At 42.2% G+C, this 27,228-nt stretch overlaps 1 protein-coding gene across 1 annotated transcript; it reads left to right on the forward strand.

Moving 5' to 3' along the window:
* The first annotated feature begins 7,628 nt into the window (after positions 1-7,628).
* LOC149298640 (serine beta-lactamase-like protein LACTB, mitochondrial) lies at positions 7,629-17,687 on the forward strand. The gene is made up of 6 exons (XM_089487237.1): positions 7,629-7,808; positions 10,098-10,164; positions 11,902-12,092; positions 12,326-12,632; positions 13,632-13,797; positions 17,162-17,687. Exons 1-6 carry the CDS (start codon positions 7,629-7,631, stop codon positions 17,685-17,687), a joined length of 1,437 nt encoding a protein of 478 aa, XP_089343363.1.
* The last annotated feature ends 9,541 nt before the right edge of the window (positions 17,688-27,228 follow it).

Below are 27,228 nucleotides of genomic sequence, written 5' to 3' on the forward strand. Positions count from 1 at the left end.
AGACGTCTTGGCCTCTTCCTGTTAAGTCTGGTTTTCTGAAGACACTGCTTGTCAACGTCCCTATAAATACGGTTTTTGGAAGAAACGGGAGGGTGGGCTTTTTATGTTAAATAGCCAATGTGCCAATTAAGAGTGGGCTACACTGAAGCCCAAATGACAGGATTGGTTAGTTCAATGGAAATTTTATTTAAACCATTCCCAATTGATGCAACCCATTACCCTTTGTTTTTGTTTTTTAATCCTCCCCAATTGTATGTAAAATTAAAAAAAAAAAAAATGTATTTTCTCAAATGTGGAACTTGTGCAATACAATGATTCCTTCCTTGAGAAGACTCAATGAGAAGTCTTAAGTACACTGACTATTAAAGATTTTGATGGGGATGTCATGCTGTTTTGATATAAACTGAATAGGTGGCACGTTCTTTATATGAATAACTATGGAAAGCCATGTGCCATGACATTGCATAAACCTGTTCAGCCTTTATTACCCAATGTAGACTCTAAACACAACGGGTGGTTAGGACATCTGTATTAGGGGTATTAAGTCGTTTTTTAGCATTTCATCGTTGTTTTGTGTAAGGTCAGATTTTAAGGCTACTCATGTCTAAGTACTTGAGTATCTCTACCTACTTTCATCCCTGGTGGGGTACAGCTGGCTCAATTCTTGGTGCATTAGAGAAACAGGGATTGTGTGTTAAGCACAGGAGAGGGTTTCCTATAATCTATATTACTTGATACAGTTTAAACGGTTTAGTAGAAATTTATTTGAAATTGTTAAAAAGGCAGGCTGCAAAGTTTACACCTTCTGTAATTTTTTTTTAAAAATATCTAACTGCATTTCCATCCCCACTTTTGTTTTAAATCCAAAGAAAATTTTCATAATATTTCAGATATTTAAATGTGGAAGTAAATATATACATTTTGTGGATAAAGGTTTTTCCTTCCTTAAATGCCTCGTTTTTATTTAAATTTTTTTTTTTTTTACACTTTTTAGATTTCAACCAAAAAAATGTAAAGCGTTGTAATAAGAAATAAAATGCACACTTGAAATTTTCTATATTCTGGATTTTGATATACTTGTTTATTATCTCCATTTTTTTTTTTTAATTATTATAAACGAGACTTGCCTTATTGTCCTAGATAAATGCCATAAACATTGAAGTAATATACATTATTGCCTTTTCCTTATGCATCTCCTTTTATTTATGGTGGACTCTTGGTAATTCATAAGAACCCTTTAAGTAGGTTATTTATCAACAGAGGAAGACCATTATTAGCAGCATTGATTAAGTCAGACTAATCGACAAGAGAAAACGTATAGCGAGTAATAAACCTTTAACCTCACCATTAGGTAACATTTATTAAGTCCCCGCCTGGACGGTGTCCACAACCAAAGAGGCTGATGTAGAAGAAAAATTGTGGGATTACTTAAGTATCTGTATCCTTTTATTATGAAGTGGTCACAAAGTGTGAACATGCAATATAGCGAGTACAAAGGATTATCATCCATGGAGGGGAAATGGCTTTCCTTACACATCTTAGTTTTCCTGTTTGCTATTGGCCACGTGTTTTTTGCTTCTAGTGGGTTTCTCCAGTACGTAGTAGCTTTATGTGGTTGTATTTCATTAGCGCCTAAGGACAAGTGTTTGTATCTATTAGTCTGATAATGTTGCTGTTAAACCTGTGGAAGCTTTATGAATAGGGCTCAGGAGACTTCTTATCCAATAACATATGTCTCATAAAATCCATGTGCAAATCCAAAACTGCTCTAATTGTAACCATATTGATATGTGTAAAACAAAATGCTGACCCCTGTCTACTGCCAAAAGCACCTACAATGGGCATGTGAGCATAAGAAATGGACCATGGAGCAATAGAAGAAGGTGGCCTGGTCAGGACTGTTATAGTGGCAAAAGGGGGACCTACACAGGGAGGTGGTCATAATGCTATGGCCGGTCAGTGTATAATTCCAGAAAGTGGGGAAAAAATAAAATGTCACATCAGAACTTTTTAACCTACCACAACCTATCATAACATGACCACAAAGTACAATCAAAGGTTCCAAAAAAAGAATACAAAAGGGAGGCATAGCCTGATTAAGTAAACAGATATTTTATGGTGGGATTAGAATCTGGAAATTGACTAGCAAAATATTTTCCTAATATAATTATGAAAAGCACATGTAAAATGTCCGATGGCGTACATCGTATCAGACGAAAACTATTTCAAAGGAACTTACTTGCATGTCTTGACACAATAAATTGCAACATAAAGGGAAAAAATATGAAACCTAAAGAAATGTCCTGTAAGTAACATAAAAGATTGGGGTGGAAGGTCTGTGTTTCGTAACCTATGAGAACATGCCTGAGCTTGTATGCCTATCATAAATGAAACGTTATAGGACATTTATAAGCATGCTTTTGTTTTTTTTGTTAAATTTAATGTTACTGCAGGGTCATGGGAAATATTTTCCCCAAGCATATGAAAATTAAATCAATGAACATGTCTTATTGAATTTATGTTCTGTGTTAGCTTGTAACCTTTCAATACTGTAGTTTGACATTACAGTGTATACAGTTTACTACACAGAAAGATAGGTCAACATCCTGGTAGGTTAAAAAGTTATATTTTCCTTGCATTTTGTCTTCAGTAACAGTATATATGTTTTTTAGCAATGGATGTATATAAAAAAAGCTAGAAAGATCACAAAGGTTTATTGATCACATAGAACAAACTACAGATCCTCCAAAGTCCCACTACATTACTACTACCACTACTACCAAACAGCTCTACTTCTCCACTCTCATATCCTCTCTTTCTTCCAACCCACGACGCCTTTTTTCTACTTTCAACTCCCTTCTCTGTCCCTCCACACCCACACCACAAACCTCTCTCACTGCCCAAGATCTTGCTGCCCACTTCAAAGAGAAGATCGAGACTATTAGAAAAGACCTCTCTTCCTTACAACTCCCTCCTACACCACTCAACACCACTCTCTCCACTCCTACTATACTAACTGCCTTTTCCCCTACAACCGAAGAAGAGAGAGCCACTCTTCTTTCTTCCTCTCACCCAACAACCTGTCCCCTTGACCCCATCCCTTCACACCTTACAAAGTCTCTATATCCATCCCTTGGTCCATCACTTACCCACCTATTTAATCTTTCTCTATCATCTGGAACTGTACCATCTGCCTTCAAGCATGCGCTAATCACACCAATTCTAAAGAATCCTTCCTCAGATCCCGTCTGTTTGTCTAACTACCGCCCTATCTCTCTGCTTCCTTTTACCTCTAAGCTGCTTGAACGGATTGTGTACAACCGCCTCATTAACTTCCTCTCCTCTAATTCCCTCCTTGACCCTCTACAGTCTGGTTTCAAACCCCTTCACTCTACTGAAACAGCTCTAACAAAAGTCTCCAATGACTTGCTCTCTGCCAAAGCAAAAGGTCACTACTCTATTCTAATTCTACTGGATCTCTCTGCTGCTTTCGATACTGTTGATCACCACCTTCTTCTAGACTCACTTGCTTCTATAGGCATTCGAGATACAGCTCTCTCCTGGATCTCCTCATATCTGTCTAACCGTTCCTTCTCTGTCAACTTCTCTGGCAAGACATCATCGCCCCTTCCACTTTCGGTTGGTGTTCCCCAAGGTTCAGTCCTTGGCCCTCTGCTGTTCTCTCTTTATACTTCATCTCTTGGCAAACTAATCAACTCATTTGGCCTCCAGTATCACCTATATGCAGATGATACCCAAATCTACCTGTCTTCTCCTGATCTCTCTCCATCTCTCCTGTCCCGTATTACCAATTGCTTGTCTGTTATTTCTTCATGGATGTCACAACACTACCTGAAACTTAATCTTTCTAAAACTGAACTCATTATCTTCCCTCCCTCCATCTCCACTCCACTACCTGAATTCTCTATCACCATTAACAACACGACTATCTCTCCTACTAACCAGGCCCGATGCCTTGGGGTCATCCTTGACTCAAACCTCTCCTTCATCCCTCACATTCAGTCCCTCGCCAGATCCTGCCGCTTGCACCTAAAAAACATCTCTCGTATCCGCCCATTCCTCACCCAAGAATCCACAAAAACCCTGGTTCATTCCCTTATCATTTCCCGTCTTGACTACTGCAACACTCTTCTGGTTGGCACTCCACTGTCTCGACTCTCTCCTCTACAGTCTATCCTTAATGCGGCTGCTAGGCTCATCTTCCTTGCACGTCGCTCCTCTTCTGCTTCCCCCCTCTGTGAAACCCTCCACTGGCTCCCAATTACCTTTAGAATTAAATTTAAGATCCTGGTACTGACATATAAGGCCATCCATAATACTGCTCCTCCGTACATTTCTGACCTCATTAGCAAATAGTCTCCTACTCGATCCCTACGTTCCTCCCATGGGCTAAGGCTCTCCTCCTCACTCATCACCTCTTCCTTTTCCCGTCTACAAGATTTCACTCGAGCTGCCCCATATCTCTGGAATCTTCTCCCAAGGAACCTTCAGCATTCTCCCTCCCTCCCAACATTCAAGAAACATCTAAAAACCCACTTCTTCAGAGAAGCATACCATCTTAGCTGCTAGAACTTCCTTGTCATCGATACAACCCCCACAATACCTCTCACCCTTTCTCTATGCCTTATGTTTGTCACCCCATTTCCCTCTAGATTGTAAGCTTGCGAGCAGGGCTCTCTCCACCAAATGTATCGGTTTGTCTTAGTCTGTCAATTCTTGTCTTGTCATATCCCTTGAATTTATGTATTGTATTAAGCGCTGCGTAAACTGTTGGCGCTATATAAATAAAGGATAATAATAATAATAATACCACTACACCCTCCAAAACACTACATTTTTTCCCAAATTAGCATAGTGTAACTATGTGCAGTGCCTCGCTGATGTCCTGCAGATAAAATAGGGAGTGATTGCTCTATGGGACATTAGGCTTCTGCAGTGTACCAAAGCTCACTGGACCAGCTGTGAAGATCTGATATCCATTGAAACAAGCCAATTATACCGCGGAGAGCTCTGCAGAACTGTTAAGTATCTTTCAGTAGGTACAAAGCATAGCCCTGGGAATAGGGAAGAGATTGGGTGTGCCTCAACGCTGCTACTGCAACCCAGAGATTTACCGCTGTCACCCGGAGAGTTAGCAGGAATAGTCCTAAGGCAGATTGGCAATATGCAGAGCAGGACAAGTCATGGTGCTGCTGGAGGAACTGCTCTGGGACAGGCCTAGGGTAGTGCCGCCATTTTTACACTCGGTATACATGGTTTAGTTTACCAGAGGCTACTACCTCCTGCTGGTAGAGAGCACTGCAGGGCTTGCAAGCTGCCAAAAGCATGTCTGTTCCACTTAGAATAATCTCTTGTATATTAATAGATTTTAATATATATATATATATATACACACACACATATATATATATACATATATATATACAGTGGATACAAAGAGTCTACACAACCCTGTTAAAATGCCAAGTTCTTGTGATTTTAAAGTATGAGACAAAGATAAATCATGTCAGAACTTTTTCCACCTTTAATGTCACCTATAAAGTGAACAATTCAATTGCAAAACAAACTGAAATCTTTGAGGGGGGAAAAATAAATAAAAAAACCACAATAACCTGGTCGCATAAGTGTGAAGAGCCCATGTCAGGGTCAGGGCGCCATGTGGTTGTGGGGATAGAGGGGACATGTAAAGGTCAGGTTGTATATCAGGTTAGGATAAGGGTTACATAATAAAAAAAAAAGAGTAGAAGTTTCCAGCCCCGCTCGCGCTGCTTAGTTTGCCGCGCTTTTTGAGAGTGTTTAACCGCGCTTTTGCCTTCCCTGAGGTAAAGCGTATAGCGCGCTGCGCTCGCGGGTGCCTCACACTGCGCAAAGGGCGTGATTTCGCCCTATAAATAGAACTATTGTGCGTTCCTTTTACACCTGCGGCGAACCGCTAGCTGACTGCACTGACCTCTTTGCAGCTTAGCGGGAGAGCCAAAGGATGAAAATGGAAGAACTTCTTCTGAGGCGCCCACCCTCCCACCCAAAAAAAAAAGAAATGTATGAGAAAAGGGGGTGAACCAGTGGTATTTTGACTGTCCTGGCTTTAGGGCGGATGGTCTTTGAGTATTTAAATATGGTTGCACTCCGGGGCTTGGGCCAAGAGTGCTTTATGGTTATAATGTTTCTTTTGATGTAAGTAATTGGTTGATGTTACATTGTAAGCTAAATAAAAGACCACGGCCTGTTTATCCAATTAAAAGTTGTCAGCGTTTTTTATTTATTATGATATGAAAAAGAGTTTATGTAAAAGATGGTTTATTGTTGTTGGTGCATATCCCTTACAATCACATGCACACCCTTAAACTAATACTTTGTGGAAGCAGCTTTTGATTTTATTACATCAATCAGTCTTTTTGGGTAGGAGTCTATTAGCATGGCACATCTTGATGTGGCAATATACAGTATCTCACAAAAGTGAGTACACCCCTCACATTTGTGTCAATATTTTATTATATCTTTTCATGTGACAACACTTAAGAAATGTCACTCTGATACAATGTAAAGTAGTAAGTGTACAGCCTGTATTGAGCATCTGCGGAGCATCCTCAAATGTAAGGTGGGGGAGCGCTAGGTCTCTAACATCCACCAGCTCCGTGATGTGGTCATGGAGGAGTGGAAGAGGACTCCACTGGTGAACTCCATGCCCAAGAGGGTTAAGGCAGTGCTAGAAAATAATGGTGGCCACACAAAATATTGACGCTTTGGGCCCAATTTGGACATTTCCACTTAGGGGTGTACTCACTTTTGTTGCCAAGGTGTTAGACATTAATGGCTGTGTGCTGAGTTATTTTGAGGGGACAGCAAATTTACACTGTTATACAGGCTGTACACTCACTACTTTACAGTGTAGCAGAGTGACATTTCTTCAGTTTTGTCACATGAAAAGATATAATAAAATATTGACACAAAAGTGAGAGGTAAACTCACTTTTGTGAGATACTGTTATGTATGTATGTATATATATATATGTGTGTATAGATATATGTGTGTGTGTATATATATACATACACATACACATATATATATATATATATATACACACACACACATACATATACACACTATCATTTTCAATATTTCTAATTATAGAATATATAACATTTTGAAACCCGTATTAGCTTTAGTTATACTACAAAAGCATTTAGATTTTTTTGTGTGCGTGCTTAATTAATAATAATAAATAATAATAAATAATGTACACACATTTGAACCTGAAACCTCTACTTTTATCATTAGAGGTGTTGTCAAGCACTTTTTGTAGCGGTGTGACTGCGGTGATACCAATCAGTGTCATGTAGCAGGAAGTAAGAATATTAAGCTCATTAAGAGAGAAACAAACAGTGAATCGGGACACCCCCGGGGTTTGACTTTGGTTTCTTCCTCATCGCCGCGGAGGACACGGCTCCCTTTGGACTGCCGCCTGTAGTATCGCAATGTAGAGTGTGCGTTAGGCTCGTCCCAATTTCACTTTGTTTTAGAGGGGTTGCTGGTTATGAAAGCTCACTAGCGGCTTGTGAGATACCAGTGCCAGTGTCGCCGCCGCATTTTATTTGATTCCCGTAGGTATGCTGTCTCTCCTGTTCAAGTCGGGCCGAGGCCTTCCGAGGGCCGTCCTCGGCTTGGGCCTGGTAGTAGCAGCTGCTGGGGTCGCAGAAAATCACAGAGACGAAGAGAGGAAAAGGAAAGGCCGCGGGGCCTACAGCACTGCCATCGAACGGAGCCGTGAATTGCTGAGGCGAACGAAGGTGATTGAAGTGCGAGAATATACGCTTTATAGCCTCGGAAAATAGCCGATAGGTTGTTGGATGGATACGAGGAAGTTGAATTCGTGAAGCTGCACGGGGCCTGCACATTATTATTAATATTATTATTTACAGGGCCCTTCATGCACAGGCCCTGTTTTGAAAATAACATACTTTCATATGTCCCCCAAATCCCTTAAAATGTTACCCCTTAGGTGCATTTTACCTGCCGTGTCGCAGGATTGGTGTGTACCTGTTAATCAGAAAATGGAATCAATAAATGGGTTTGATCTACTAAGCTAAGTAGTGTTTTATGTTTTTGTTTCCAAAACCAGCAATTGGAGGTGAATAGTCCATATGATCCATACAGCGTCCGTATTCTGGCGGCCCTAAACGCAGAAGCTTCGCTATTCTTTATGAAGGGCCAACACAAGAATGAGTGGCTAAGCTGGCCCTGTATAATGCATAATTCCACTGTAAGGAGACAGGGAAGAAACTTCACGTATTTAACTATACATTTATATAGGGCCAGCTAAGCTCTTCCTGCTGCAGAAGCTCATTGGGGTTAAATAATGGATAACAAAGTCAAGGAGCTGAAACGTGAAACTGCCATCCCGTTTATGCGTAACGTTCACTGGATTGCCTACATATCGAACCTTTATTAGCGAGACTGCGTATAGTTCCCAGATGTCCCGGGATTGGAGTGACAGTCTTGTCCAGTGTTCCCACTTCTCGGGAACATTGGATAAAACTACCTAAAACCAGCGTTGTGAATATGCACCAAAGTGAGTCCGTAGCCAATTATGTCTAGCTCGCATTGCATGCCTATGAAGCTGACATGCCCCCAACCGAAGCCACCCCTGGGGTCATTTAACAATATAGACATAGTGAGCGGATAACTTCACCTGGAATCCCCAGGCAGGTGCGGGGGCAGAAGTGTATCTCAGGCCTTCATATGTATAGATAGATATAATCAATGGCAGTAAGCTATAAACAGTGACAGATGTAACATGGGAACCTCTTCGTTAAAAAAATTTATACAATCTGTGGTAACCTTTTGGTTCTAAAAGGTATAACTGGAATGTTATTCTCTGTAATAGTACCGCATAAAACAACACATTAAACTGCACACAGCACTAGTCTTATACGGTTAACGTGTTAGCTACACATTTCTAGATACATCGTGTACATTGCAAAAGTCATACATTGTCTGAAACCCATCCTGTCATCTGTATCTATGCACGGCATCTCTACTGTAAAGGGAAACTTTATTACAGCCATCATGCGTGTGGGTCTAGCTTTGTTATGTTAGTCCAACCTACTTGACAAACACCAAGACTCTTTATCTCGCTGCCTGTGGTAAACAATAGAATGGCTCAGTCTTAATTACCCTGCTGGAGAACCAATGAACCAATTGAGGAAAGCGTTAACCAAGTAAAGTCTATTGAGGAAGGCATTCCTCAGTGTTGTATCTGAGAAGGGAAAGTCATCCGAAACATCACATGACTGCCAATCAATGGCAGCCTTGAGTTCTGCAGATAAAGTTTATTGGCACAAAATGAACTAAAAACAGTTTTTTTAATGCTTAATTACATTAGAAGAAAGAATATTTCCTTTTCCGTGACATTAACCTTTGCAGCATGTTTTCACTTTGTGGAATGCAGAAATACATCTGCTTTTTTCAGTTGCAGGAAGCTGGGATCGTCTAATTCTGTGTATCCTATCTAACCCCCTATTAAAGTTATAAAAGTGATATTTAATTCCTTTACAAACCATAATAATCTACACCATGCTTGATACCCAACAAGTGAGTATAAATAATTCTTTGTAACGTGAATAGAAACAGAAAATATGATGGCAGATAAGAGCCCTTCGGCCCATATGGTCTGCTGTTTTTCCTAACGTGAAACCTTAATCAGTGCCTGTCCCACGTTTGTTTAAATTACCCCAGTGTATTAGTCTGTACCATTTCTTCTGGGATGCGGTTTCACATATCTACCACCCTCTCAGTAAAGTAGTGTCTGAGATAGTTTCTGCTTCCAAGCATGAGCCTGCGTCACCAGCTGGTAATCATCCGCCACCTTTTCAAATATCAGCTGTTTCGTCGACGCCAATGTTCAGTAAAACGGCGCTCATTTGAAGGAAACTCCATTGGGCTTTTTGACCCGTCAGTCACATTTCCCATTAAAATGGAATTATCATGGGGTGGCTACATAAGCAGTTGTGTTAGAAGAGGAAAGGGTTAAGGTTATACGCATGATCAATACGATATTGACCTTTCTCATCTTGCAGGATGAGGTGGGAACTCCAGGAGTTGTGGTTGGCGTTTCCGTTGATGGACAAGCAGTTTGGACAGAAGGTAAGTCATTTCTTTGGTGTGTATGCAATGCAACATTGCACCCAAAAAGCACCATTCACCTTTCAATTTGGTGTGAGGTTTCCAACTAACAACAACTTGTAGATCGGGCCAGTATGCCTCCACAATTTTGCCCTTAAGACCAGTAGCAGCTGAATACTGTTCATGCGTGTGTAGTTATGAGGCATCCCATATGCTTGGTTCTGAAGCCGACTCAGGTTCAAATATATTCCCCAAAGTATTATTTGGAAAAGTGATTGAGATATACCCTGAGCAAAGTCGCTTGGTTTGTGTAATTATTCGCATTGCATGCTCCAAGTGCCAGGTGGCTATCCCATAAGAATAGAAGAATGACAGCAAACGTACTGGTAGGGAATTCAGTAGGTCTCAGATGGAAAATGGCCTGCCCTTCATAGATTATCTTCATTCTCCTTTAAGTTGGACATAATGATTTCAGAACACCTTGTGTGTTCCCAAAACACAGTCACATTATGGTATCCTGTTGTGAAAACAGACTCCGACTGAAGGACCTACACAATACAGCATTCAACGTGTGCAGGTGAACCATCCTGACTAACTACTATTGATGTTGCAGTAGAGAGAAATATTCACTATACAAAAAACTTGCAGAACAACTGCAAGAGGTCAAAAGAGGTTTATGATTCACTTTCCACAGACTCCTGTGCATTTTACTGCATATGTTATATAGTTAGACTGTCTCCCCCAATCTGCCTCTATCAAACTCGGGTTATAATTGTAGCCCACTCACGTGGCCCGCTGGTTTTCTGTGTGTGTCGCTCACACTTCCATAAGAGGATCAAGATACAAAAATGAGTGGGTGAATGGCTAAATAAGTGTGTGCATTTAAATCGCTCCCAAAGTAATCAGAACCAAAATAATTCACTAGTACAGTCTTATTATTTTAGTTATTGAATATTCTGTATATTGTTACTGTCCCATAATATAACATAAGATCTACTACCAGTCTGCTATGGGACAGCCTAATGTATATTTGATGACTACGTGATATACTAGAATGGCAGCCAGTATTATGTTGCACAATCTTTGCAGCCTTGCTTTTGATATCATTCTACTTTAATTTTTAAAAAACAAAACAGCACTTTATCAGACTATGACCAGCTGATGATGTTTGATATTTTTCCTTAGAAGGATACAACTAGCAATAGCCCTGATTTCATGTAATGAGAATTTAAAATGAAATTGTTTTTCATAATCTATAGCTGATCTTAAACCGGGATCTGCAGTATACAGGGCAGAGCTCACGTCGGCGCCTATTTTATATTGTGTATGAATATATGCCTTCCTGGCACCTACAAGGACACAATTGGCTTCTAGAAGCCTAAAATTTCTAACTAATTTTATCCAGTCCTGCCTTCCATTCCTATCTGATACCATTCTCTTCTTTTCGATTGTCACTATAGGAAGATTTTTTTCTCGGATGGTTGTTAGTTCTGTAGTGTGCAAAAATGCATTTAAATATATGAAACGTATGCAGAATAAAATAATATTTTAATAAATTAAATAATTATACATTAAAAAGCCAACCTAAATAAAACGGCAAAAGTAACCTGTTGTTTAATAATTTATACTAAGGCTGGTGAGACTCATTCATCAATTGGATTCTCGGAACCATGTACTAGATACGCCCCTTGGGCTTTTTAGGAATGATACTTATTTCACGTTATAATAATACCTACCATCCTCAACCATCTCCTACAGGGCTTGGGTTTGCAGATGTGGAGAACAGAGTGCAGTGTACAGCGGAGACTGTCATGCGCGTGGCCAGTATCAGCAAATCCTTCACCATGGCTGCTATCGCCAAGCTCTGGGAGGAAGGCCGGCTGGATCTCGATGCTCCGGTGCAGAAGTATGTGCCAGAGTTCCCAGAAAAGGAGTTTGAAGGAGAAAAGGTGTGGATTGGATATATATTTATATATATGTCATAATCTTGTTTAAAATACATTATTTGGGAAGTCATTGTTATTGCCTAAATCCTTGACACTTCATGGTCATTTTCATTATATAACATAATATTGCAAAACTATGTTTGGAAATATATGCGTAAATGAGTAAAATATCTTGTTTATGATACGCATGCTTTTATTTTCTGAGATATTGTTTTTGTAATGAATTATCTGTTCAGGTGGTAATAACAACCAGGTTATTAGTGTCGCATTTGAGTGGAATCAGGCATTATGAAAAAGACGTACAGAAAATCAGAAAGGAGTTAGAGAAGGCACAGCCTGGGAGATCCGGACCACCTTCAGGGGCTACCACAGAGAAGCCAGTCCTGGGAACAGACGGCAAGAATGACACCAAAGAACTAAGTGTGGCAGCAAATCGGAAAAGCCAGGGGCTCGAACCAGAGGAGTTTTATATCAAAGAGAAGTTTGACAGTGTAATAGATGCTCTGGAGCTGTTTAAAAATGACCCATTGGCTTTTAAACCAGGTAGGGTGAAATTTCCAAGATTAAAAAGTATATCTTGACAACTGACTGTAATAATTATTATTCCATTGAAACATAAGTCCATTGTTTCCTCTCTTTTAATCATCATATTCATGTCATTTTGTGGTATTTTTAACTCATTACATGATGATCAAATCATTTCAGTTTGTAGCGATAAGTGCGTGCTACATTATAAACACACATTGCCTTCTTTTTGTCCTCTAATCTTCATATGATGCTCTCCTTGAGATCGCCACCGTCATCCACCTCTGCATAAAGTCCCTTCCATTCTCCATTATTATTATTATTATCTTTTATTTATATAGCGCCAACAATTTACGCAGCGCTTAATACAATACATAAGTTCAAGGGGTATGACAAGACGAGAATTGACAGACTAAGACAAAACGATACATTTGGTGGAGAGGGCCCTGCTCGCAAGCTTACAATCTTGAGGGAATGGGGTGACAAACATAAGGCACAGAGAAAGGGTGAGAGGTAGTGAGGTGGTCTTCTCAATGACAAGGAAGTTCTAGCAGCTAAGATGGTGCAGCTTCTCTGAAGAAGTGGGTTTTGGGATTTTTGTTGACTGTTGGGAGGGAGGGTGAATGCTGAAGGTTCCTTGGGAGCAGATTCCAGAGATATGGGGCAGCCCGAGTAAAATCTTGTAGACGGGAAAAGAAAGAGGTGATAAGTGAGGAGGAGAGCCTTTGTTAGGGAACACTTAAGGACTGGAGGGAGTTTATGGTTGGAGATGATAGGAATAAAATTTGTTAGGTTGACCATGTTGGTTAAGTTTGGTGGTTGCGAGTGATAGGAATAGGGAGGAATATGTGGGGGACAGAAGTAGCAGAGCAAACACAGGCAGGTTTCACATATAAAGGTTAGTGTAGAGGTACTGGGATAGCTGTGATGGCAGAGAGATGGAGAGGGATGGTATTTGGAATGGTTTAATGGGGAGAAGTGGGTACTAAAGACTGTTTTTGTTCCTTTACTGTTCAGGAACCCATTTCCTTTACTCCACTCATGCCTGGACCTTGCTGAGTGCCGTTGTGGAGCGAGCCTCGGGGCAGAAGTTTCTGGATTTTATGCTGCAGATGTTCAAGGACCTAGGAATGAAAAATACTTTGCCTGAGGAACACGAGCCCATCATATACAACAGAGCAAGGTGCTGATTGCAATTGAACTAAATGTGTTTTCTTACCAATTAACATCTGTCCAGACAATGCTTTTGGTGGTCTTTACACAACTGATATGGACAAAGGAAACCAGTGGGTTCTTACGGTGATGGCTTATAAACTCACCCTTCATATGTCTATATATCTTTTTACAGTATTGGCCCGATTATAGGCCGCACCCTTATAGTTTGGTGCTGTTTTAAAGAACATTTTATTTTTTAAGAAAAAATACACATTAGTGGAATAGTAAAGCAGTATTTTATTTAATGAAGAGGAATACATGTATTTTAACATTTTTGGTATCTATTATGCAGTTAGTCAGCATATGTTATATACAAAAAGAAATTTTGAAAACCAATAGCCATTTTAAGGTCTCCCCTTAATTAATTATGCACTTTACCTATAGATATGCCACTCTGCCCTCCTGATATGCCACTTTGCCCTCTGAAGTAGGTTACAATACGTCCATGAAGTCAGGTCATACCTTTTTGGCAATAGCATACGTTTCTTTGCAGTTTGTAGACTCAGCTGTTGTTGGGAAGGGTGAGAAATCACGATAAGAACAGCCCTTACACATATTATCATAAAAACATTCCTGGAAATTAATTGTTCATTCGTCAATCTCATAACATAATGACGTTTAATTCCAAGCTGCTACTGTCATTTCAACCAGATGAGAGTAAGCCGACATTTAGGGACCAGACATGCAAGAAGTAGCCAAGGAAACAACTGCCAGACAGTTAATCAGATTTCTGCTTTGGTGTCTTCCGGCATTAAAGGAGTTAATCTGCGGCAAATGGCATTTGTCAAATATTAGCAGCTGTTTGGTCTCTGAGTGGAATTTTGAGCAAATATAGTTTATTAGAATTTGTTTTCAGTTCTCATTGTATGTGTGTAACCACACATTCAGCCCCTAAACAGCCATCCTATCATATACCTTAAAAATATTTAAAAAATAGTAATAAAAAGTAAATAAAAGTAATAAATGTGAAAAAATGAAGAACAAGAAAAAAAAAAGTAAAATGTATGCCTTCCATATAGAATGTTGCGCATATATTGAAAGTGAAGAATGTAGTATTTAGGAACTATAAGCAGAATGAGGAAGATGAATGAATATAGGAGGAAGGAGTGGTGAAAATTGTAAGGTTGCGAAATTGTAATGGTGGCAAATGTGGGGCAGCTGCAGTTTAGTGGTAAAAATCTCAAGGCAAAATATAGTCTGTTCTGTCAGCGACAACAGGAAAAAATGGGTACACTACCAATAGATGGGACAAATAGTTCTTAGCTGCTGGCAGATTATATGTTTTTAATATTCTCCCTAGAAATATATAATAAAAATACATTTGCTGCGCTCGCAATAAAATAAAAATAATATAATTTAGAAAAATAAAAAAATAAGTTAAAGTATGTAAGGGGCATTTTGACCCTTTAAAACATACAAAACATATATATATATATATATATATATTATATGTATGTGTGTTACTATACCTGGGGTATACTGCCTAATATGAACAAAATGTTTTTCCTCTCTCAGGAGTAGTGCCAAACCTGTGGAAGACGTTTTTCCTAGATACATTCTAACAACAAAAAATGGAAATTGTGTTTTAAACAAACATGGTTTCTTTTGCACTTTAGGGCATAAATGAAGATTGTTTGAGGGGGTTAAATCTACAAGTAGTTTGCAGGCATTTATTACTCCTGTTTATGCCAGGAACTGAAGTTCAGATGACTCTGGGCTGCCTATATTAATAAAAAAAAAAACATTCATTTGTGATGCACTTCTTGCTAAGATTGTAGTTAAAGTATTAAAGGGCTGACGGTAGCAATTAAGGGGGCGGCTTGGAATGTGCAGTCAGAGTACAGAACATTCAAAGGAATTTCATATCAGCTTCATCTTCAGATGGTGTTCATGCACAACACACCTGGTACCACCGAATCTTTCTTCACACAAATTGAGATCCAGCCATGGGGAATCAATCCATACCTCGGGGCTCTGAAAAACACATGTGGACGTTTTCAGCATTAAGGAATGTATGGACAAGGGGTCAGGAAACCACAAAAAGCAAGCCACAGTTCTGAATTTCATACTGACTATGCACAATAAGTATGTGTCCCGGCATGACCCGCTCATAAACAAACCCTATCATCAGGCTGAGACCCTTATGCGTTGTCGAATTGAGGGCTAGTCTTAGTTAACTCTATAATCTTGAATATTGTAATTCTTTTCAACCTTCATATCTATATATTTTATGTTTGTGAAATCCTCCTCTAACATCAGATGCGTCCCATTTTTAGAAAGAGCTTCATGTCATCCATTCCATGTAATGTTGAAATTGATACTATCACCTGTCTCCATATAGCATTATCATGAAAATTCCATGCATTCAAAGTTATATATAGGCAAAATGTGTCCATTAAAATAGCATCGAATGGTTCAGAAATACACTGCAGACATATATTTGTAAATGACTATTGTAACTGGAAATGGCAGATTTGTAATTGATTATCTTCATAGGTGTAAAGCTACACATTTCCTTGTTTTAAATGAAAACAGCTAAATGACCCCAAACTTTTAAATAGTAATGTGTGTGTGTATAATATATATATATATATATATATATATATATATATATATATATATGTATATGACCTCTTGCTTCCTCCTTTGAAAATAGCTTCCTTTTCTGTACTTTGTTAAATCCATTTAAGTTTTTAAATGTTTCTATCATATCTGCTCTCTCTCTCCTTTCCTTTAAGCTATACATATTGAGACCCCCTTAATCTTTCCTGATATTTTTTCCTGCAAACCATAATTACTCTGAATGCATAGGAATTTTCTTACGCCCTGTTGTATTGTGGTGTAAGACTGCAATAGTTACCATAATTTTCTTATTTCATAGACATCTAGCAAACATTGCAGGTTTTTTTGTGCATATTGCCCCCTGCTGGCAGCCTCGGGTGTTTCTGTAGTGTACCGGCAAAAAGTGATTGGGAAAACATAATTCCGGTAACTACAAATAGACATCATTTCATGTACTGGAAATTATTGGATCAATTGGAGCTCACCCCTGCTAAGGTTGAGATCCTTGGTCTAGACTCCACGTGCAGGTGCATGCAGTGCCACAAATGAATCATTGTCTAAATGGATGGTTTTGCTGAATCATTCCTATATACAGAGGGAAACACACTCATAAGATACAGTTTTCTGGTTTCACGCACCTCTTAAACACATACATCCTTTATGGCTTGTCACCTTCTCAAACCCCTCATTTAACAGTCCAGTTAATAAAAAAAAATGATTCAATGATAGTACCAATTAAATGTTTATATATTTCTTGTTTTGTGCCATAGGTTTTATAACTTCAACGAGAAGAAGCGTCTTGTAAATACACCCTATGTGGACAATTCGTGCAAATGGGCCGGCGGTGGGTTCCTCTCCACAGTTAATGACCTCCTGACCTTCGGAAATGTTCTCTTGTACAGTTATCAAGCTAAGGCAGCTGACCGGATCCTGCCTGGATACCTCAAGCCCGACACTGTGTCTATGATGTGGACACAAGTGCCCAATACCAAAATGTCCTGGGACAGAGATGGCAAATATGCCATGGGCTGGGGGACAGTGGAGAAGAAAATGGATTTTGGTCACTGTAGGCACCAAAGGCATTATGTGTCCCACACAGGAGGAGCCGTGGGGGCCAGCAGTGTCTTACTTATCCTTCCTGCAGTAGAGGATCACAGTCCTTCAAACACTAACATGGTAGTTCCACCAAAAGGGGTTGTGGTAACTATAATAGCCAACATGCAGGCTACTGGACTCAATAGTACTGCTCTCAAGATAGCATTAGAGTTTGAGAAGGAAAAATCATCAAACCAATAATCAAGATCTCTGGGGCAAAACCAGCAGTGGTGAACTCACTGGCAGAGAATTGTGTATACAATGGGCCATATTTTTTTTTTTTTTAAATATGTATTTTAATTTCTTAGTGTTTAAATGAAGTTTGTTGATAAAATCAGAAGCCTTTGAAAATGTTTGTTGTCTATGCACCAACAAAGAGTGACTAACCGGTTTGGATCTGAACTCTCATGACCTTTTGAATTCCTCTTGTTTAATATATCCTTACTCAAAGAAGACATGGTTTTCTGTTGCTTTACATTATCACCAAATGCAAATTTGCTATCATCTCAGATGCTAAAATGTGATGAAAATGATTATTTTTCACACATAATACTCCAGTAACTAAAGAATGTATTTACTGATGCACGCACAGTAAAATGCAATGGATTCCGTGCAAAACGTACTTTCATTTTTGGACTAGATTTTCTCAACTGCGTAAATGGGATCCTAATATAGTAAAGCTTATCATAATGAGCCCTTCATAGTATATTAGTGAGTTGAAATGTTATAAGGAAACTTACTGCTTAGTGAATAGCCCCCCCCACAAGATCATTTCAAGTGAACATTTTCTTTAAAAACTCTATCGTTAATAAAACCTCAATGTGGAAATCTTTGATACACTTATCATATATTTGTAATATGTACAATAAACATCTCTTCCATTTTTCACTGGAGACTAAGCGTGAATGTACACATGTAGCAGCTTCCAATATGTCTTGATGAGGATATGCAGGCCACAAGATGACTTGACATCTGCCTAAAGATTTTGTCCCAATGTGACCAAACTGTTACTGGGAAGTGAACCCATTCATTTTGTATTTTTTACATATTACCATATTTGCTAAATTATATGATGACCCCCCCCCAAAAAAAATTTTGAATATTAATTTAGGAAAAAAAGCCTGATTATAAAACACTACCTTATAGGAAGTTTTACTAGTAAATATTAATTCACATGTGAACTATTTAATATTTAATAAAAACTGATTGAGAAAAATGCATTTCTTTTTTTTTTTTCTTTTTTTTTTTTTTTAATAAATCAAAGTTGTATACTTGTTGAAAAACAATAATAAAAACAGGAGGAAGACATGTAGGAAGAGGAGGGGGGGGGCACATCGCTGATAAGAACAGTGTTACATCTCAAAGTCCTGACACAGCAGGAGAGGCCACAGAACAATGACGGTAAGTACGAGAGCAGCATAGTCAAGGTGAGTACAGCCAACCAAACAATAATGAAAAATCAGCACAATAGAACCTGAGAGGAGGGGTCCGCCAGGAACTGGGACCAGTAAAACCAGGTACGACGATGTCTTTCACCAAGACTATCGGATCTGGCCACCAGCTCCTCCAGTTCCCTAACATTCTCAACCCGCAGCACCCATTCCCGTATAGAAGGCGAAGACGTCTCTCCCCAGTGTAGGGGAATCAGGGCTTTAGCTTCAGTGAGCAGATGCCTGACCACGGAGCGCCTGTTCACAGAGACCGGAAGGGAGGTGAGATGCAGCAGATAGTTAGCAGGGGCAAAAGGAGGTGGGGAATCGGTAAAACGATGAAGGATACCATGGATAGTTTTCCAAAAAGGGACAATCAGAGGACAGTCCCACCAAATATGAAGCACCGTCCCCACCGACTGCTCACACCTCCAACACGCGCTCGAACGGTCAGGGAACATAGCATGCAATCTGGTCGGCGTACGATACCAACGCGACAAAAATTTGAATGACAGCTCCTGGGACCTAGAGTTAAGGGAACAACCGTGTGTCAAAGTAAAAATCTTACCCCACTGCGCCGCAGTAAGCGAGATAGCAAGCTCCGTCTCCCATTTACCCACATAAGCTGGTAGAGGGGCACCATCGACGCACAATAGCAACTGGTACAGTAAAGAAATGCCGTGGGGAGGTAATGTATCCCTGGAGTGCAACGCCTCAAAGGGGGTAAGTTCCCTAAGAAGGTGATGTTTCTGTGGAATGGAAGCAACATAATCGCGCAACTGCAGGTACTGGAGAACCTGAAGAGCGGTGGGGGCAGCCATAGGGAAAAGGACAGAAAGGGGCCGGAGCTTATGACCTTGCATATAGGAGCACAGTGTTGGAGAGTTGTGGTATGTTGATCCCAAGAAAGCACCCCCGGACACACCCGGGGGAAAGTCCGGATTATAGTGAAGTGGAGTCTTGGGCGAAGGGTAAGTCAGCAGATGGCACTTGCGAGAGACAGCGTGTAGAACCTGCAAGGTTGCTAAAACAAAAGGATCATCCCCCACCTGCCTCCGAGCCACTGACGGAGCCAGCCAGGTAAGCACCTGTATCGGTACCGAGCCAGCACACGCCTCCAAAGACACCCACAACTTATGGGAAGGGCGATACGTCCACTCCAGAGATCTCAAGAGATGGCAAGCAGAGTAATAAGAACGGAGACAAGGTAACCCCAGACCCCCTTCCACCTTAGGTCTCTTCAATAAAGCCATGGCTAACCTAGGGGACTTTTTCGCCCAAATAAATGAGCACAACGTCGAGAAGGCCTGCAAAAGATACAGTATGCGGGGAAGAAAGTTCATTTTAAGAGCGTTAACTCTACCAACCCAAGAAACAAGCAAGGACCCCCATGTTCGAAGGTCCCGGCGAATCGTATCCAGCAGAGGGGGAAAATTGAACCTATACAAAAGAGAGAAGTCTACAGTCAACCAGACCCCCAGGTGTCGCAGTGCTTGAGCACACCATCGGAAGGGGAAGGAGGAGGCCAAGGAATCCACCTCTGCCCTAGGAAGGGAAATGTTCAATATCTCAGATTTTGCTAAATTAACTTTCAAATTAGAGAGACTACCATAAAGCCGAAATTCATCCAGAAGCACAGGGAGCGAAACGCGGGGAGTCGTAAGCGTAAATAACATGTCGTCCGCAAAAGCTACCGTTTTATGCTGTACGCCCCCACACAAGACCCCTGAAATATTCGGATTAGAACGTACCACCTCCAAAAATGGTTCTAGAGAAAGGACAAAGAGCATTGGGGAGAGCGGGCAGCCCTGTCTAGTGCCGTTGGAGATGGGAAACGAGGGGGAAAGCACACCATTAATGCGAACCCTAGCAGAAGGCTTAGAATACAAAGCCGATACCCAACCCATCATATGAGGACCCAACCCCACCTCCCGGAGCACCGCGAGCATAAATGTCCAGTCAAGCCGGTCAAAAGCTTTCTTGGCATCCGTAGAAAGCAGGATAGACCCAGTCCCCGAACGCTTAGCCAAGTGAATAAGATTCACTGCACGAAGAGTCCCATCCCTGCATTCCCTGCCAGACACGAAGCCCGATTGATCAGGATGGATCAATGCCGGGAGGAACCTACCCAAACGCATAGCCAAAATCTTTGAAAATAGCTTTAGATCCACATTCAACAAGGAGATGGGCCTATAGCTGCCGCAGAGATCTGCGTCCCTCCCATCCTTCGGAATCACTGATATCGTAGCCGCCAAAGTATGGGGATGAAAGCATTCCCCCTTCAAAATAGAATTGAACACAGAAATCAATTGGGGACCCAAAATGTCAAAAAATGTTCTATAGTAGGCTAGGGATAGACCATCCGGGCCCGGACATTTACCGGACTTAGAAAGCTTAAGTGCCCTGGACAGTTCATCCATATCTCTATATATCGGAACCTCCAACTGCTCAGAATCCGACGGGGGCAGGCGACGGGGCAAGTATCGGGACAAGTATTGAGAAATTGCCAATCTACGAGCCTCCGCATCACCAGAGGAGTCATGCGTAGGAGAATAAAAGGCCACAAATTTGAGCGCGATTTCCGACGGGAGGTATCGCAAGATGCCCCCAGTGGAACGAATTTTGGGTATATAGGAAAGTTGGCGTCTCCAGCGCAGAGCGCGGGCCAAGTATTTCCCCGGCTTGTTACCGAGTTCATAAAAGATGGCCTTAAGGCTAGCGAAAGATCTCTGAGCCTGGGCATTAAGGATAGCAGCGAGTTCCGCTCGGAGTGCGTGTAGACGCGCAAAATCAGCAGCCAGCATCGTGTCCTTGTGCGCCCTTTCCAACCTCTCTATTTGCAAATACAGATCGCTAAGTTTTTGAGCACGGGCCCTCTTTTTGTCAGCCCCCAATTTAATAAGCTGGCCGCGGACAACACATTTATGCTCTTCCCAGATTGTAGGAAGAGGCAGATCCGGAGTCACGTTGGACAAAAAATAGTCACGCAAGGTCTTGGCAGTAGCTGCCGAAGCAAGGGTATCATTGAGCAAAGACTCGTTCAGTCTCCAAGCGCTCTGAGTAGGTCGAGTCAGGGGAGACTTAAGCGACAAAGACAGGGGAGCATGGTCAGACCACGTAATGGTCCCACATTTGGCTGTCTGTAGGAGAGGGAGATGATAATGAGTAATAAACAGACAGTCAATGCGAGAGTACCGTTTGTGCGGAATAGAATAAAGGCTAAAATCTTTATCAGAAGGATGAAGGGCCCTCCAACAATCCACCAACCGCTCCGACGTGAGCAAAGAATGGACAAGTTGCAGGACATGAGAGGGAGTCTGAGAGACCCCCGCGGACGTATCCAACCTTGGAGACAGAGCTACATTAAGGTCCCCACCGAAAATTAAAAGCCCCTCCTGAAATTGACGCAAGGCCCGAAACGTTTTAGAAAGCCACAAGTGTTGCCCCGTATTAGGGACGTAGACATTAGCAAACGTGTACCAGGCACCAGCAAGCTTAACCTTCACAAAGAGGAATCTACCCTCCGGATCCGCTAAATAAGCAACATCAGTGAGCGGGAAATACCGTGAAAACAAAATAGCAACGCCCTTCGATTTAGAGTGCGGAGTGTTACTGAAATAGGCAACAGGGTAGTCCCGTGACCCCAGGTTAGGATGAGACCCCTCCCTAAAATGAGTCTCCTGAACAAACACAACAGAAACACGTTGACGCCTCAAATCCCTAAGCAGAATTGAACATTTTTCAGGGACATTAAGCCCCTTTGCATTGATCGAGAGGACAACGAGATTGGTAGGCCGAGAAGTCATAGTGTAGGAGGAAATCAATGGGAGGCGGATCTCCCTCCGTATCTCAAAACAGTACCCCCAAGTGGAAGGGAGAGGGGAAAAGGAGGAGCAGGGAACAGAAAACTAGGACAAGGGAGAGACAACAAGAACGGGAACAAGGGTTGTAAACAACCCAACCGCAGTGGCGTCTGCCGGTAGGGACACTGAAGAACAATGGACCACCAACACAGAACTACGGTAGGAGGCAGAGCAACCACCGGAGAAGTGGTAGGAAAGTATAAGAACCAATGAGTGAGAAAGGCTCGCCGGTACCCAGCAAACCACAAAACCCTCAACAGAAGGAAGAGAGTTGATAATACCCGACACGCAAAAAACCCCCAAAAAAACAAAAACAAACCAACCCCTCAAAAGGCAACCCCACCAAATCGGCAGCGGGGTCTGGTAGAGTATAGACCCCCGAGTCCCGCGCCAGCGAGAATGTCGCAACGCAAGGGAGACATGGGAATCACGAGGGGGAACCACCCACCGCGAGAGCAGCGAGCGAATCCCCCCCACAAAATTGTCCCCCCAATCAACCACAAACCCAGCGCCACAATCGGAGAGAATGGCATGACGGCAGGGGAGGAGCAGAGTCAAACACGGGGATGGCCGTGGTGGTAAAAACGAGACGCGCCAAAAGGGAGACCAAAGGCACAATCATATGAGAGACTGAGGGGTAGGCGAGAAGAGACTACCCGGGAGGGGGAAGGAAGCACAGGACCATACCAGGAGACAAAAGCATACAATCCCTCAACCCCCGCAGGACCCATCAAATCTCCTCCCCCACCCCCCCACGTCCCAAGAGCGACGGCGCAGGGAAGCAGAGTCACCCCACACCAATAAGAGCAGAGACAAAATGAAGAGGAAAAAGAAATAATAATAATAAAATAAATAAAAAAACGTAAATTTTTTACTTACCGTAAATTCCTTTTTCCTTAGTCCAGTGGCAGTACAAGTGGGTAGTAATCTTACTCGGGACAAGTAGAACCTAAAAGTGAATAAACAGTTAAAATATCCGAAGCCCCTCCTCCTTACCCATAAAAACCGGCACCTCTCCAAAGATGGCAGTTAGTAACAAGACACACAGAAATGGATGCAAAGTAAAGTTTATTCTCAACGAAGGGAGGGAAATCTGTACTGCCACTGGACTAAGGAAAAAGGAATTTACGGTAAGTAAAAAAATTCCGTTTTTCCTGTCATCCAGTGGCAGTACAAGTGGGATGTAACAAGATCCCGGAGAAGGGGGGGAAAAATGCCTAGGAGACAACAGCTCGAAGCACCTTGCGCCCGAAATCCGCCGCAGAGGAGGAAAAGACGTCTAGCCGGTAATGTTGTATAAACGTATTGAACGAGGACCAGGAAGCCGCCTTGCAGATCTCTTCAGGAGAAGCCAAAGCCTTTTCAGCCCAAGAAACAGACATGTTGACAATGACAAAAATTGACAAAAAGGTGGTCGGTGGTGTCCAAAGCCCTTTTAACATCCAAGGAGTGCCATTTACATTCTTCCGGGGAGGAAGGAGACGGAAAAAACGAGGGAAGAACCAATGGTTGATTGATACTCGCCCTGGAGATGACCTTTGGAAGAAACGAGGGTTTCAAATGCAACACGACCTTGTCCTGATGGAAAACAGTGAAATCCGCCGAAGACGAGAGGGCTTGAAGTTTCCCCACTCTCTTGGCTAAAGTAATCGCCACCAAAAAAATCGTCTTGAGGGAAAGGATCTTCAATGAAACTTCCTCCAATGGTTCGAAAGGAGCCGAACAAAGAGCCTGCAGGACGAGAGTAAGGTCCCAGGTAGGAAAAGGAGACCTTGACGGGGGACGCCGAATGGTCGCGGCTTTAAAGAAACGTCTTACTAGAAGGTGAGAGGCCAAGTCTGAAAGAAAAAAATGATTAAGTGCCGAGACCTGACCCTTTAAAGTAGAAACACTGAGACCTGAATCCAAACCATCTTGCAAGAACTGCAGAATAGAGCTGATATTCTGAGGGAAGACAGTCAAACCTCGAGCAGAGCACCACAGAAGAAATTTTTTCCAAATACGAAAATATATCCTGGATGTAGAGCGTCTCACAGAATTCAACAGAAGATCAGAAAGGTCACCGTCAACACCTTGGTTCCGCAGAATCATCCTTGCAAAAGCCAGGCCGTCAACCGAAACATCCGAAGGAGGTCTGGACGAAGCTCCCTGTTGTCCAACAAAGGCTCTGACGTCGGAAGTTCCCAGGATGCCAAGGTAAGTTGTCTGAGAAGGGCAAACCAACTTCGACTTGGCCAGTAAGGTATGATGGCCAAGACCCTGGCCCTGTCTGAGCAAATCTTTTGGAGAATTCTCGGGATCAAGGCTACCGGAGGAAATATGTAGGCCAAACGGAAATTCCATTGAATTGAAAGGCCGTCCAGAACCTGAGGAGAATCCAGCCTGTTGAGGGACGCAAAAACCGGCACTTTCCTGTTTTTTCTGGTAGCCATCAAGTCTATCTCCGGGAGGCCGAATCTTGCCACCAAGATGGAGAAGGTCTGCGCGGTCAGGGACCACTCCGCCTGAGACCACTTTGCTCGGCTGAGGTCGTCCGCAATAAGATTGTAGCAGCCTCTGATGTGGGTTGCCGAGATGTCCTGCAGATGTTGTTGGGACCACTTCATTAAAACAGAGCACAGAATCTGAAGCTTTCGTGTTCGCGTTCCTCCTTGCTTGTTTATGTAAGCCACTGTCGTAGCGTTGTCCGACTGGATTCTTACAAAACGACCCTCTACATGGGGCCTGAAAGCCATGAGGGCCAGAAGGACTGCCTTTAATTCCCTGTAATTTGAAGACTGATGAGAATCTTCCGGAGACCAAATTCCCTGCCTGAAGAGGCAACCTAAATGCGCCCCCCAGCCGATTCTGGAGGCATCCGTGGTTAGAGTTATCCAATGTCGGGGTTGGAACGAGAGACCCCCGGAAAGATGGGTTGATTTCTTCCACCAGTTCAGCTGAGATAGGACTTGGCGTGATATTGTGAAGATTGCGTCTAAGTCTTCTTCCCTTCTTGACCATTTGGAAAGGATCTGCCACTGTAAGGGACGCAGCTGAGACTTTGCCCAACGGACCGCAGGGATGGACGCTGTAAGAACACCCAGGACACTCATAGCCCTTCTGACAGAGCAGGCAGGATTCCTTTGAAGAAAGGAAATTTCCTGTCTTATCTTCCTGATCTTTGATTGCGGGAGGAAGATGCACTGGGAAACTAAGTCCACCATCAACCACAGGAACTGGATCCTGGTGGAGGGAAGGAGATTGGATTTCTCCTTGTTGATGATCCAGCCATGTTGTTCTAGAAAATGAACCGTGGTGTCCAAGTCTGCCAGAAGTTTTTTTGTAGAGTTGGCCTTGATGAGCCAGTCGTCCAAGTATGGTATTATAGCGACACCCCGGAGTCTTAGGCTTGCCGTCAATGGGCACAGGATCTTGGTAAAAACTCTTGGAGCCAACGAAAGACCGAATGGGAGGGCTGTGAATTGAAAGTGATAAATTCTCTTGTTTACTCGAACCGAGAACCTGAGGAACTTTCTGGACGCGTCGGCCATAGGCACATGAAGATAGGCGTCTTTTAAATCCAGTGTAACCATAAAATCTCCTCTTTGCAGAATATGAGTGACAGATTGGAGGTTCTCCATACGGAAATGTTGATAGCGTACACAACTGTTGACCCTCTTTAGATCCAAAACCGGACGGAATGAACCGTCCGGCTTTGGAACCAGAAAGAGACGAGAGTAGACACCCTGGAATCTGTGACGAACTGGGACCTTCTCTATGACTCCTTTCTGTAGCAGCGTGAGGCATGCTGAAAACAGGGCTACATTTTTGCTTTCCGCAGGATATGAGGAGATGAGAAAGCGGCTCAAAGGAGGTCGAAAAAACTTGATTTTGTATCCCTCCGCAATGATCTTCCGAATCCAAATATTTTGAGTGGTCTGCTCCCAGGCGTCTCTGAACCATAGCAATCTTCCTCCTACTTTGTCAGAACTTCCTCTTTTCTTGCTTACCAGGACGTTCTTGGAATTTCCTATCTCCGTAGGGACGACGAAAATTCTGAGAGCGGGAAGACTGGAAAGGTCTGGCATTCCGATAAGGGTATTTACGATTCCACTTGATCCTTCTATCTTGAGGGAGATCTCGTTTGGTATCCGACATCTGTCTGATCAGGTCTTCTAGCGGAGCTCCAAACAGCTTTTTCCTCTCAAAAGGTAAATCACATAAAGAGGCCTTGGATGCCGAATCCGCTGTCCAGGATCGTAACCACAGGGCTCTTCGTGCCACTGAGGACAATCCCATAGTTCTGGCCGATAATTTAAGAGATTCATGAGATGAATCCAACAAAAAACTATTGGAGAGCTTTAACCTGTTAAGGAGTCTGGAAATCTCAGAATCTGAGTCATCGGAGAGACATTCTCCCAAGGCGTGAATCCAAATATTCTGGGCTCTAGCCACCGCTGCGCTGGCCAC

Source organism: Sceloporus occidentalis, unplaced genomic scaffold (genome assembly GCF_023333645.1).
Source record: "Sceloporus occidentalis isolate IW3139 unplaced genomic scaffold, rSceOcc1.0.p SCAF_31, whole genome shotgun sequence".
Lineage (NCBI taxonomy): Eukaryota > Metazoa > Chordata > Lepidosauria > Squamata > Phrynosomatidae > Sceloporus > Sceloporus occidentalis.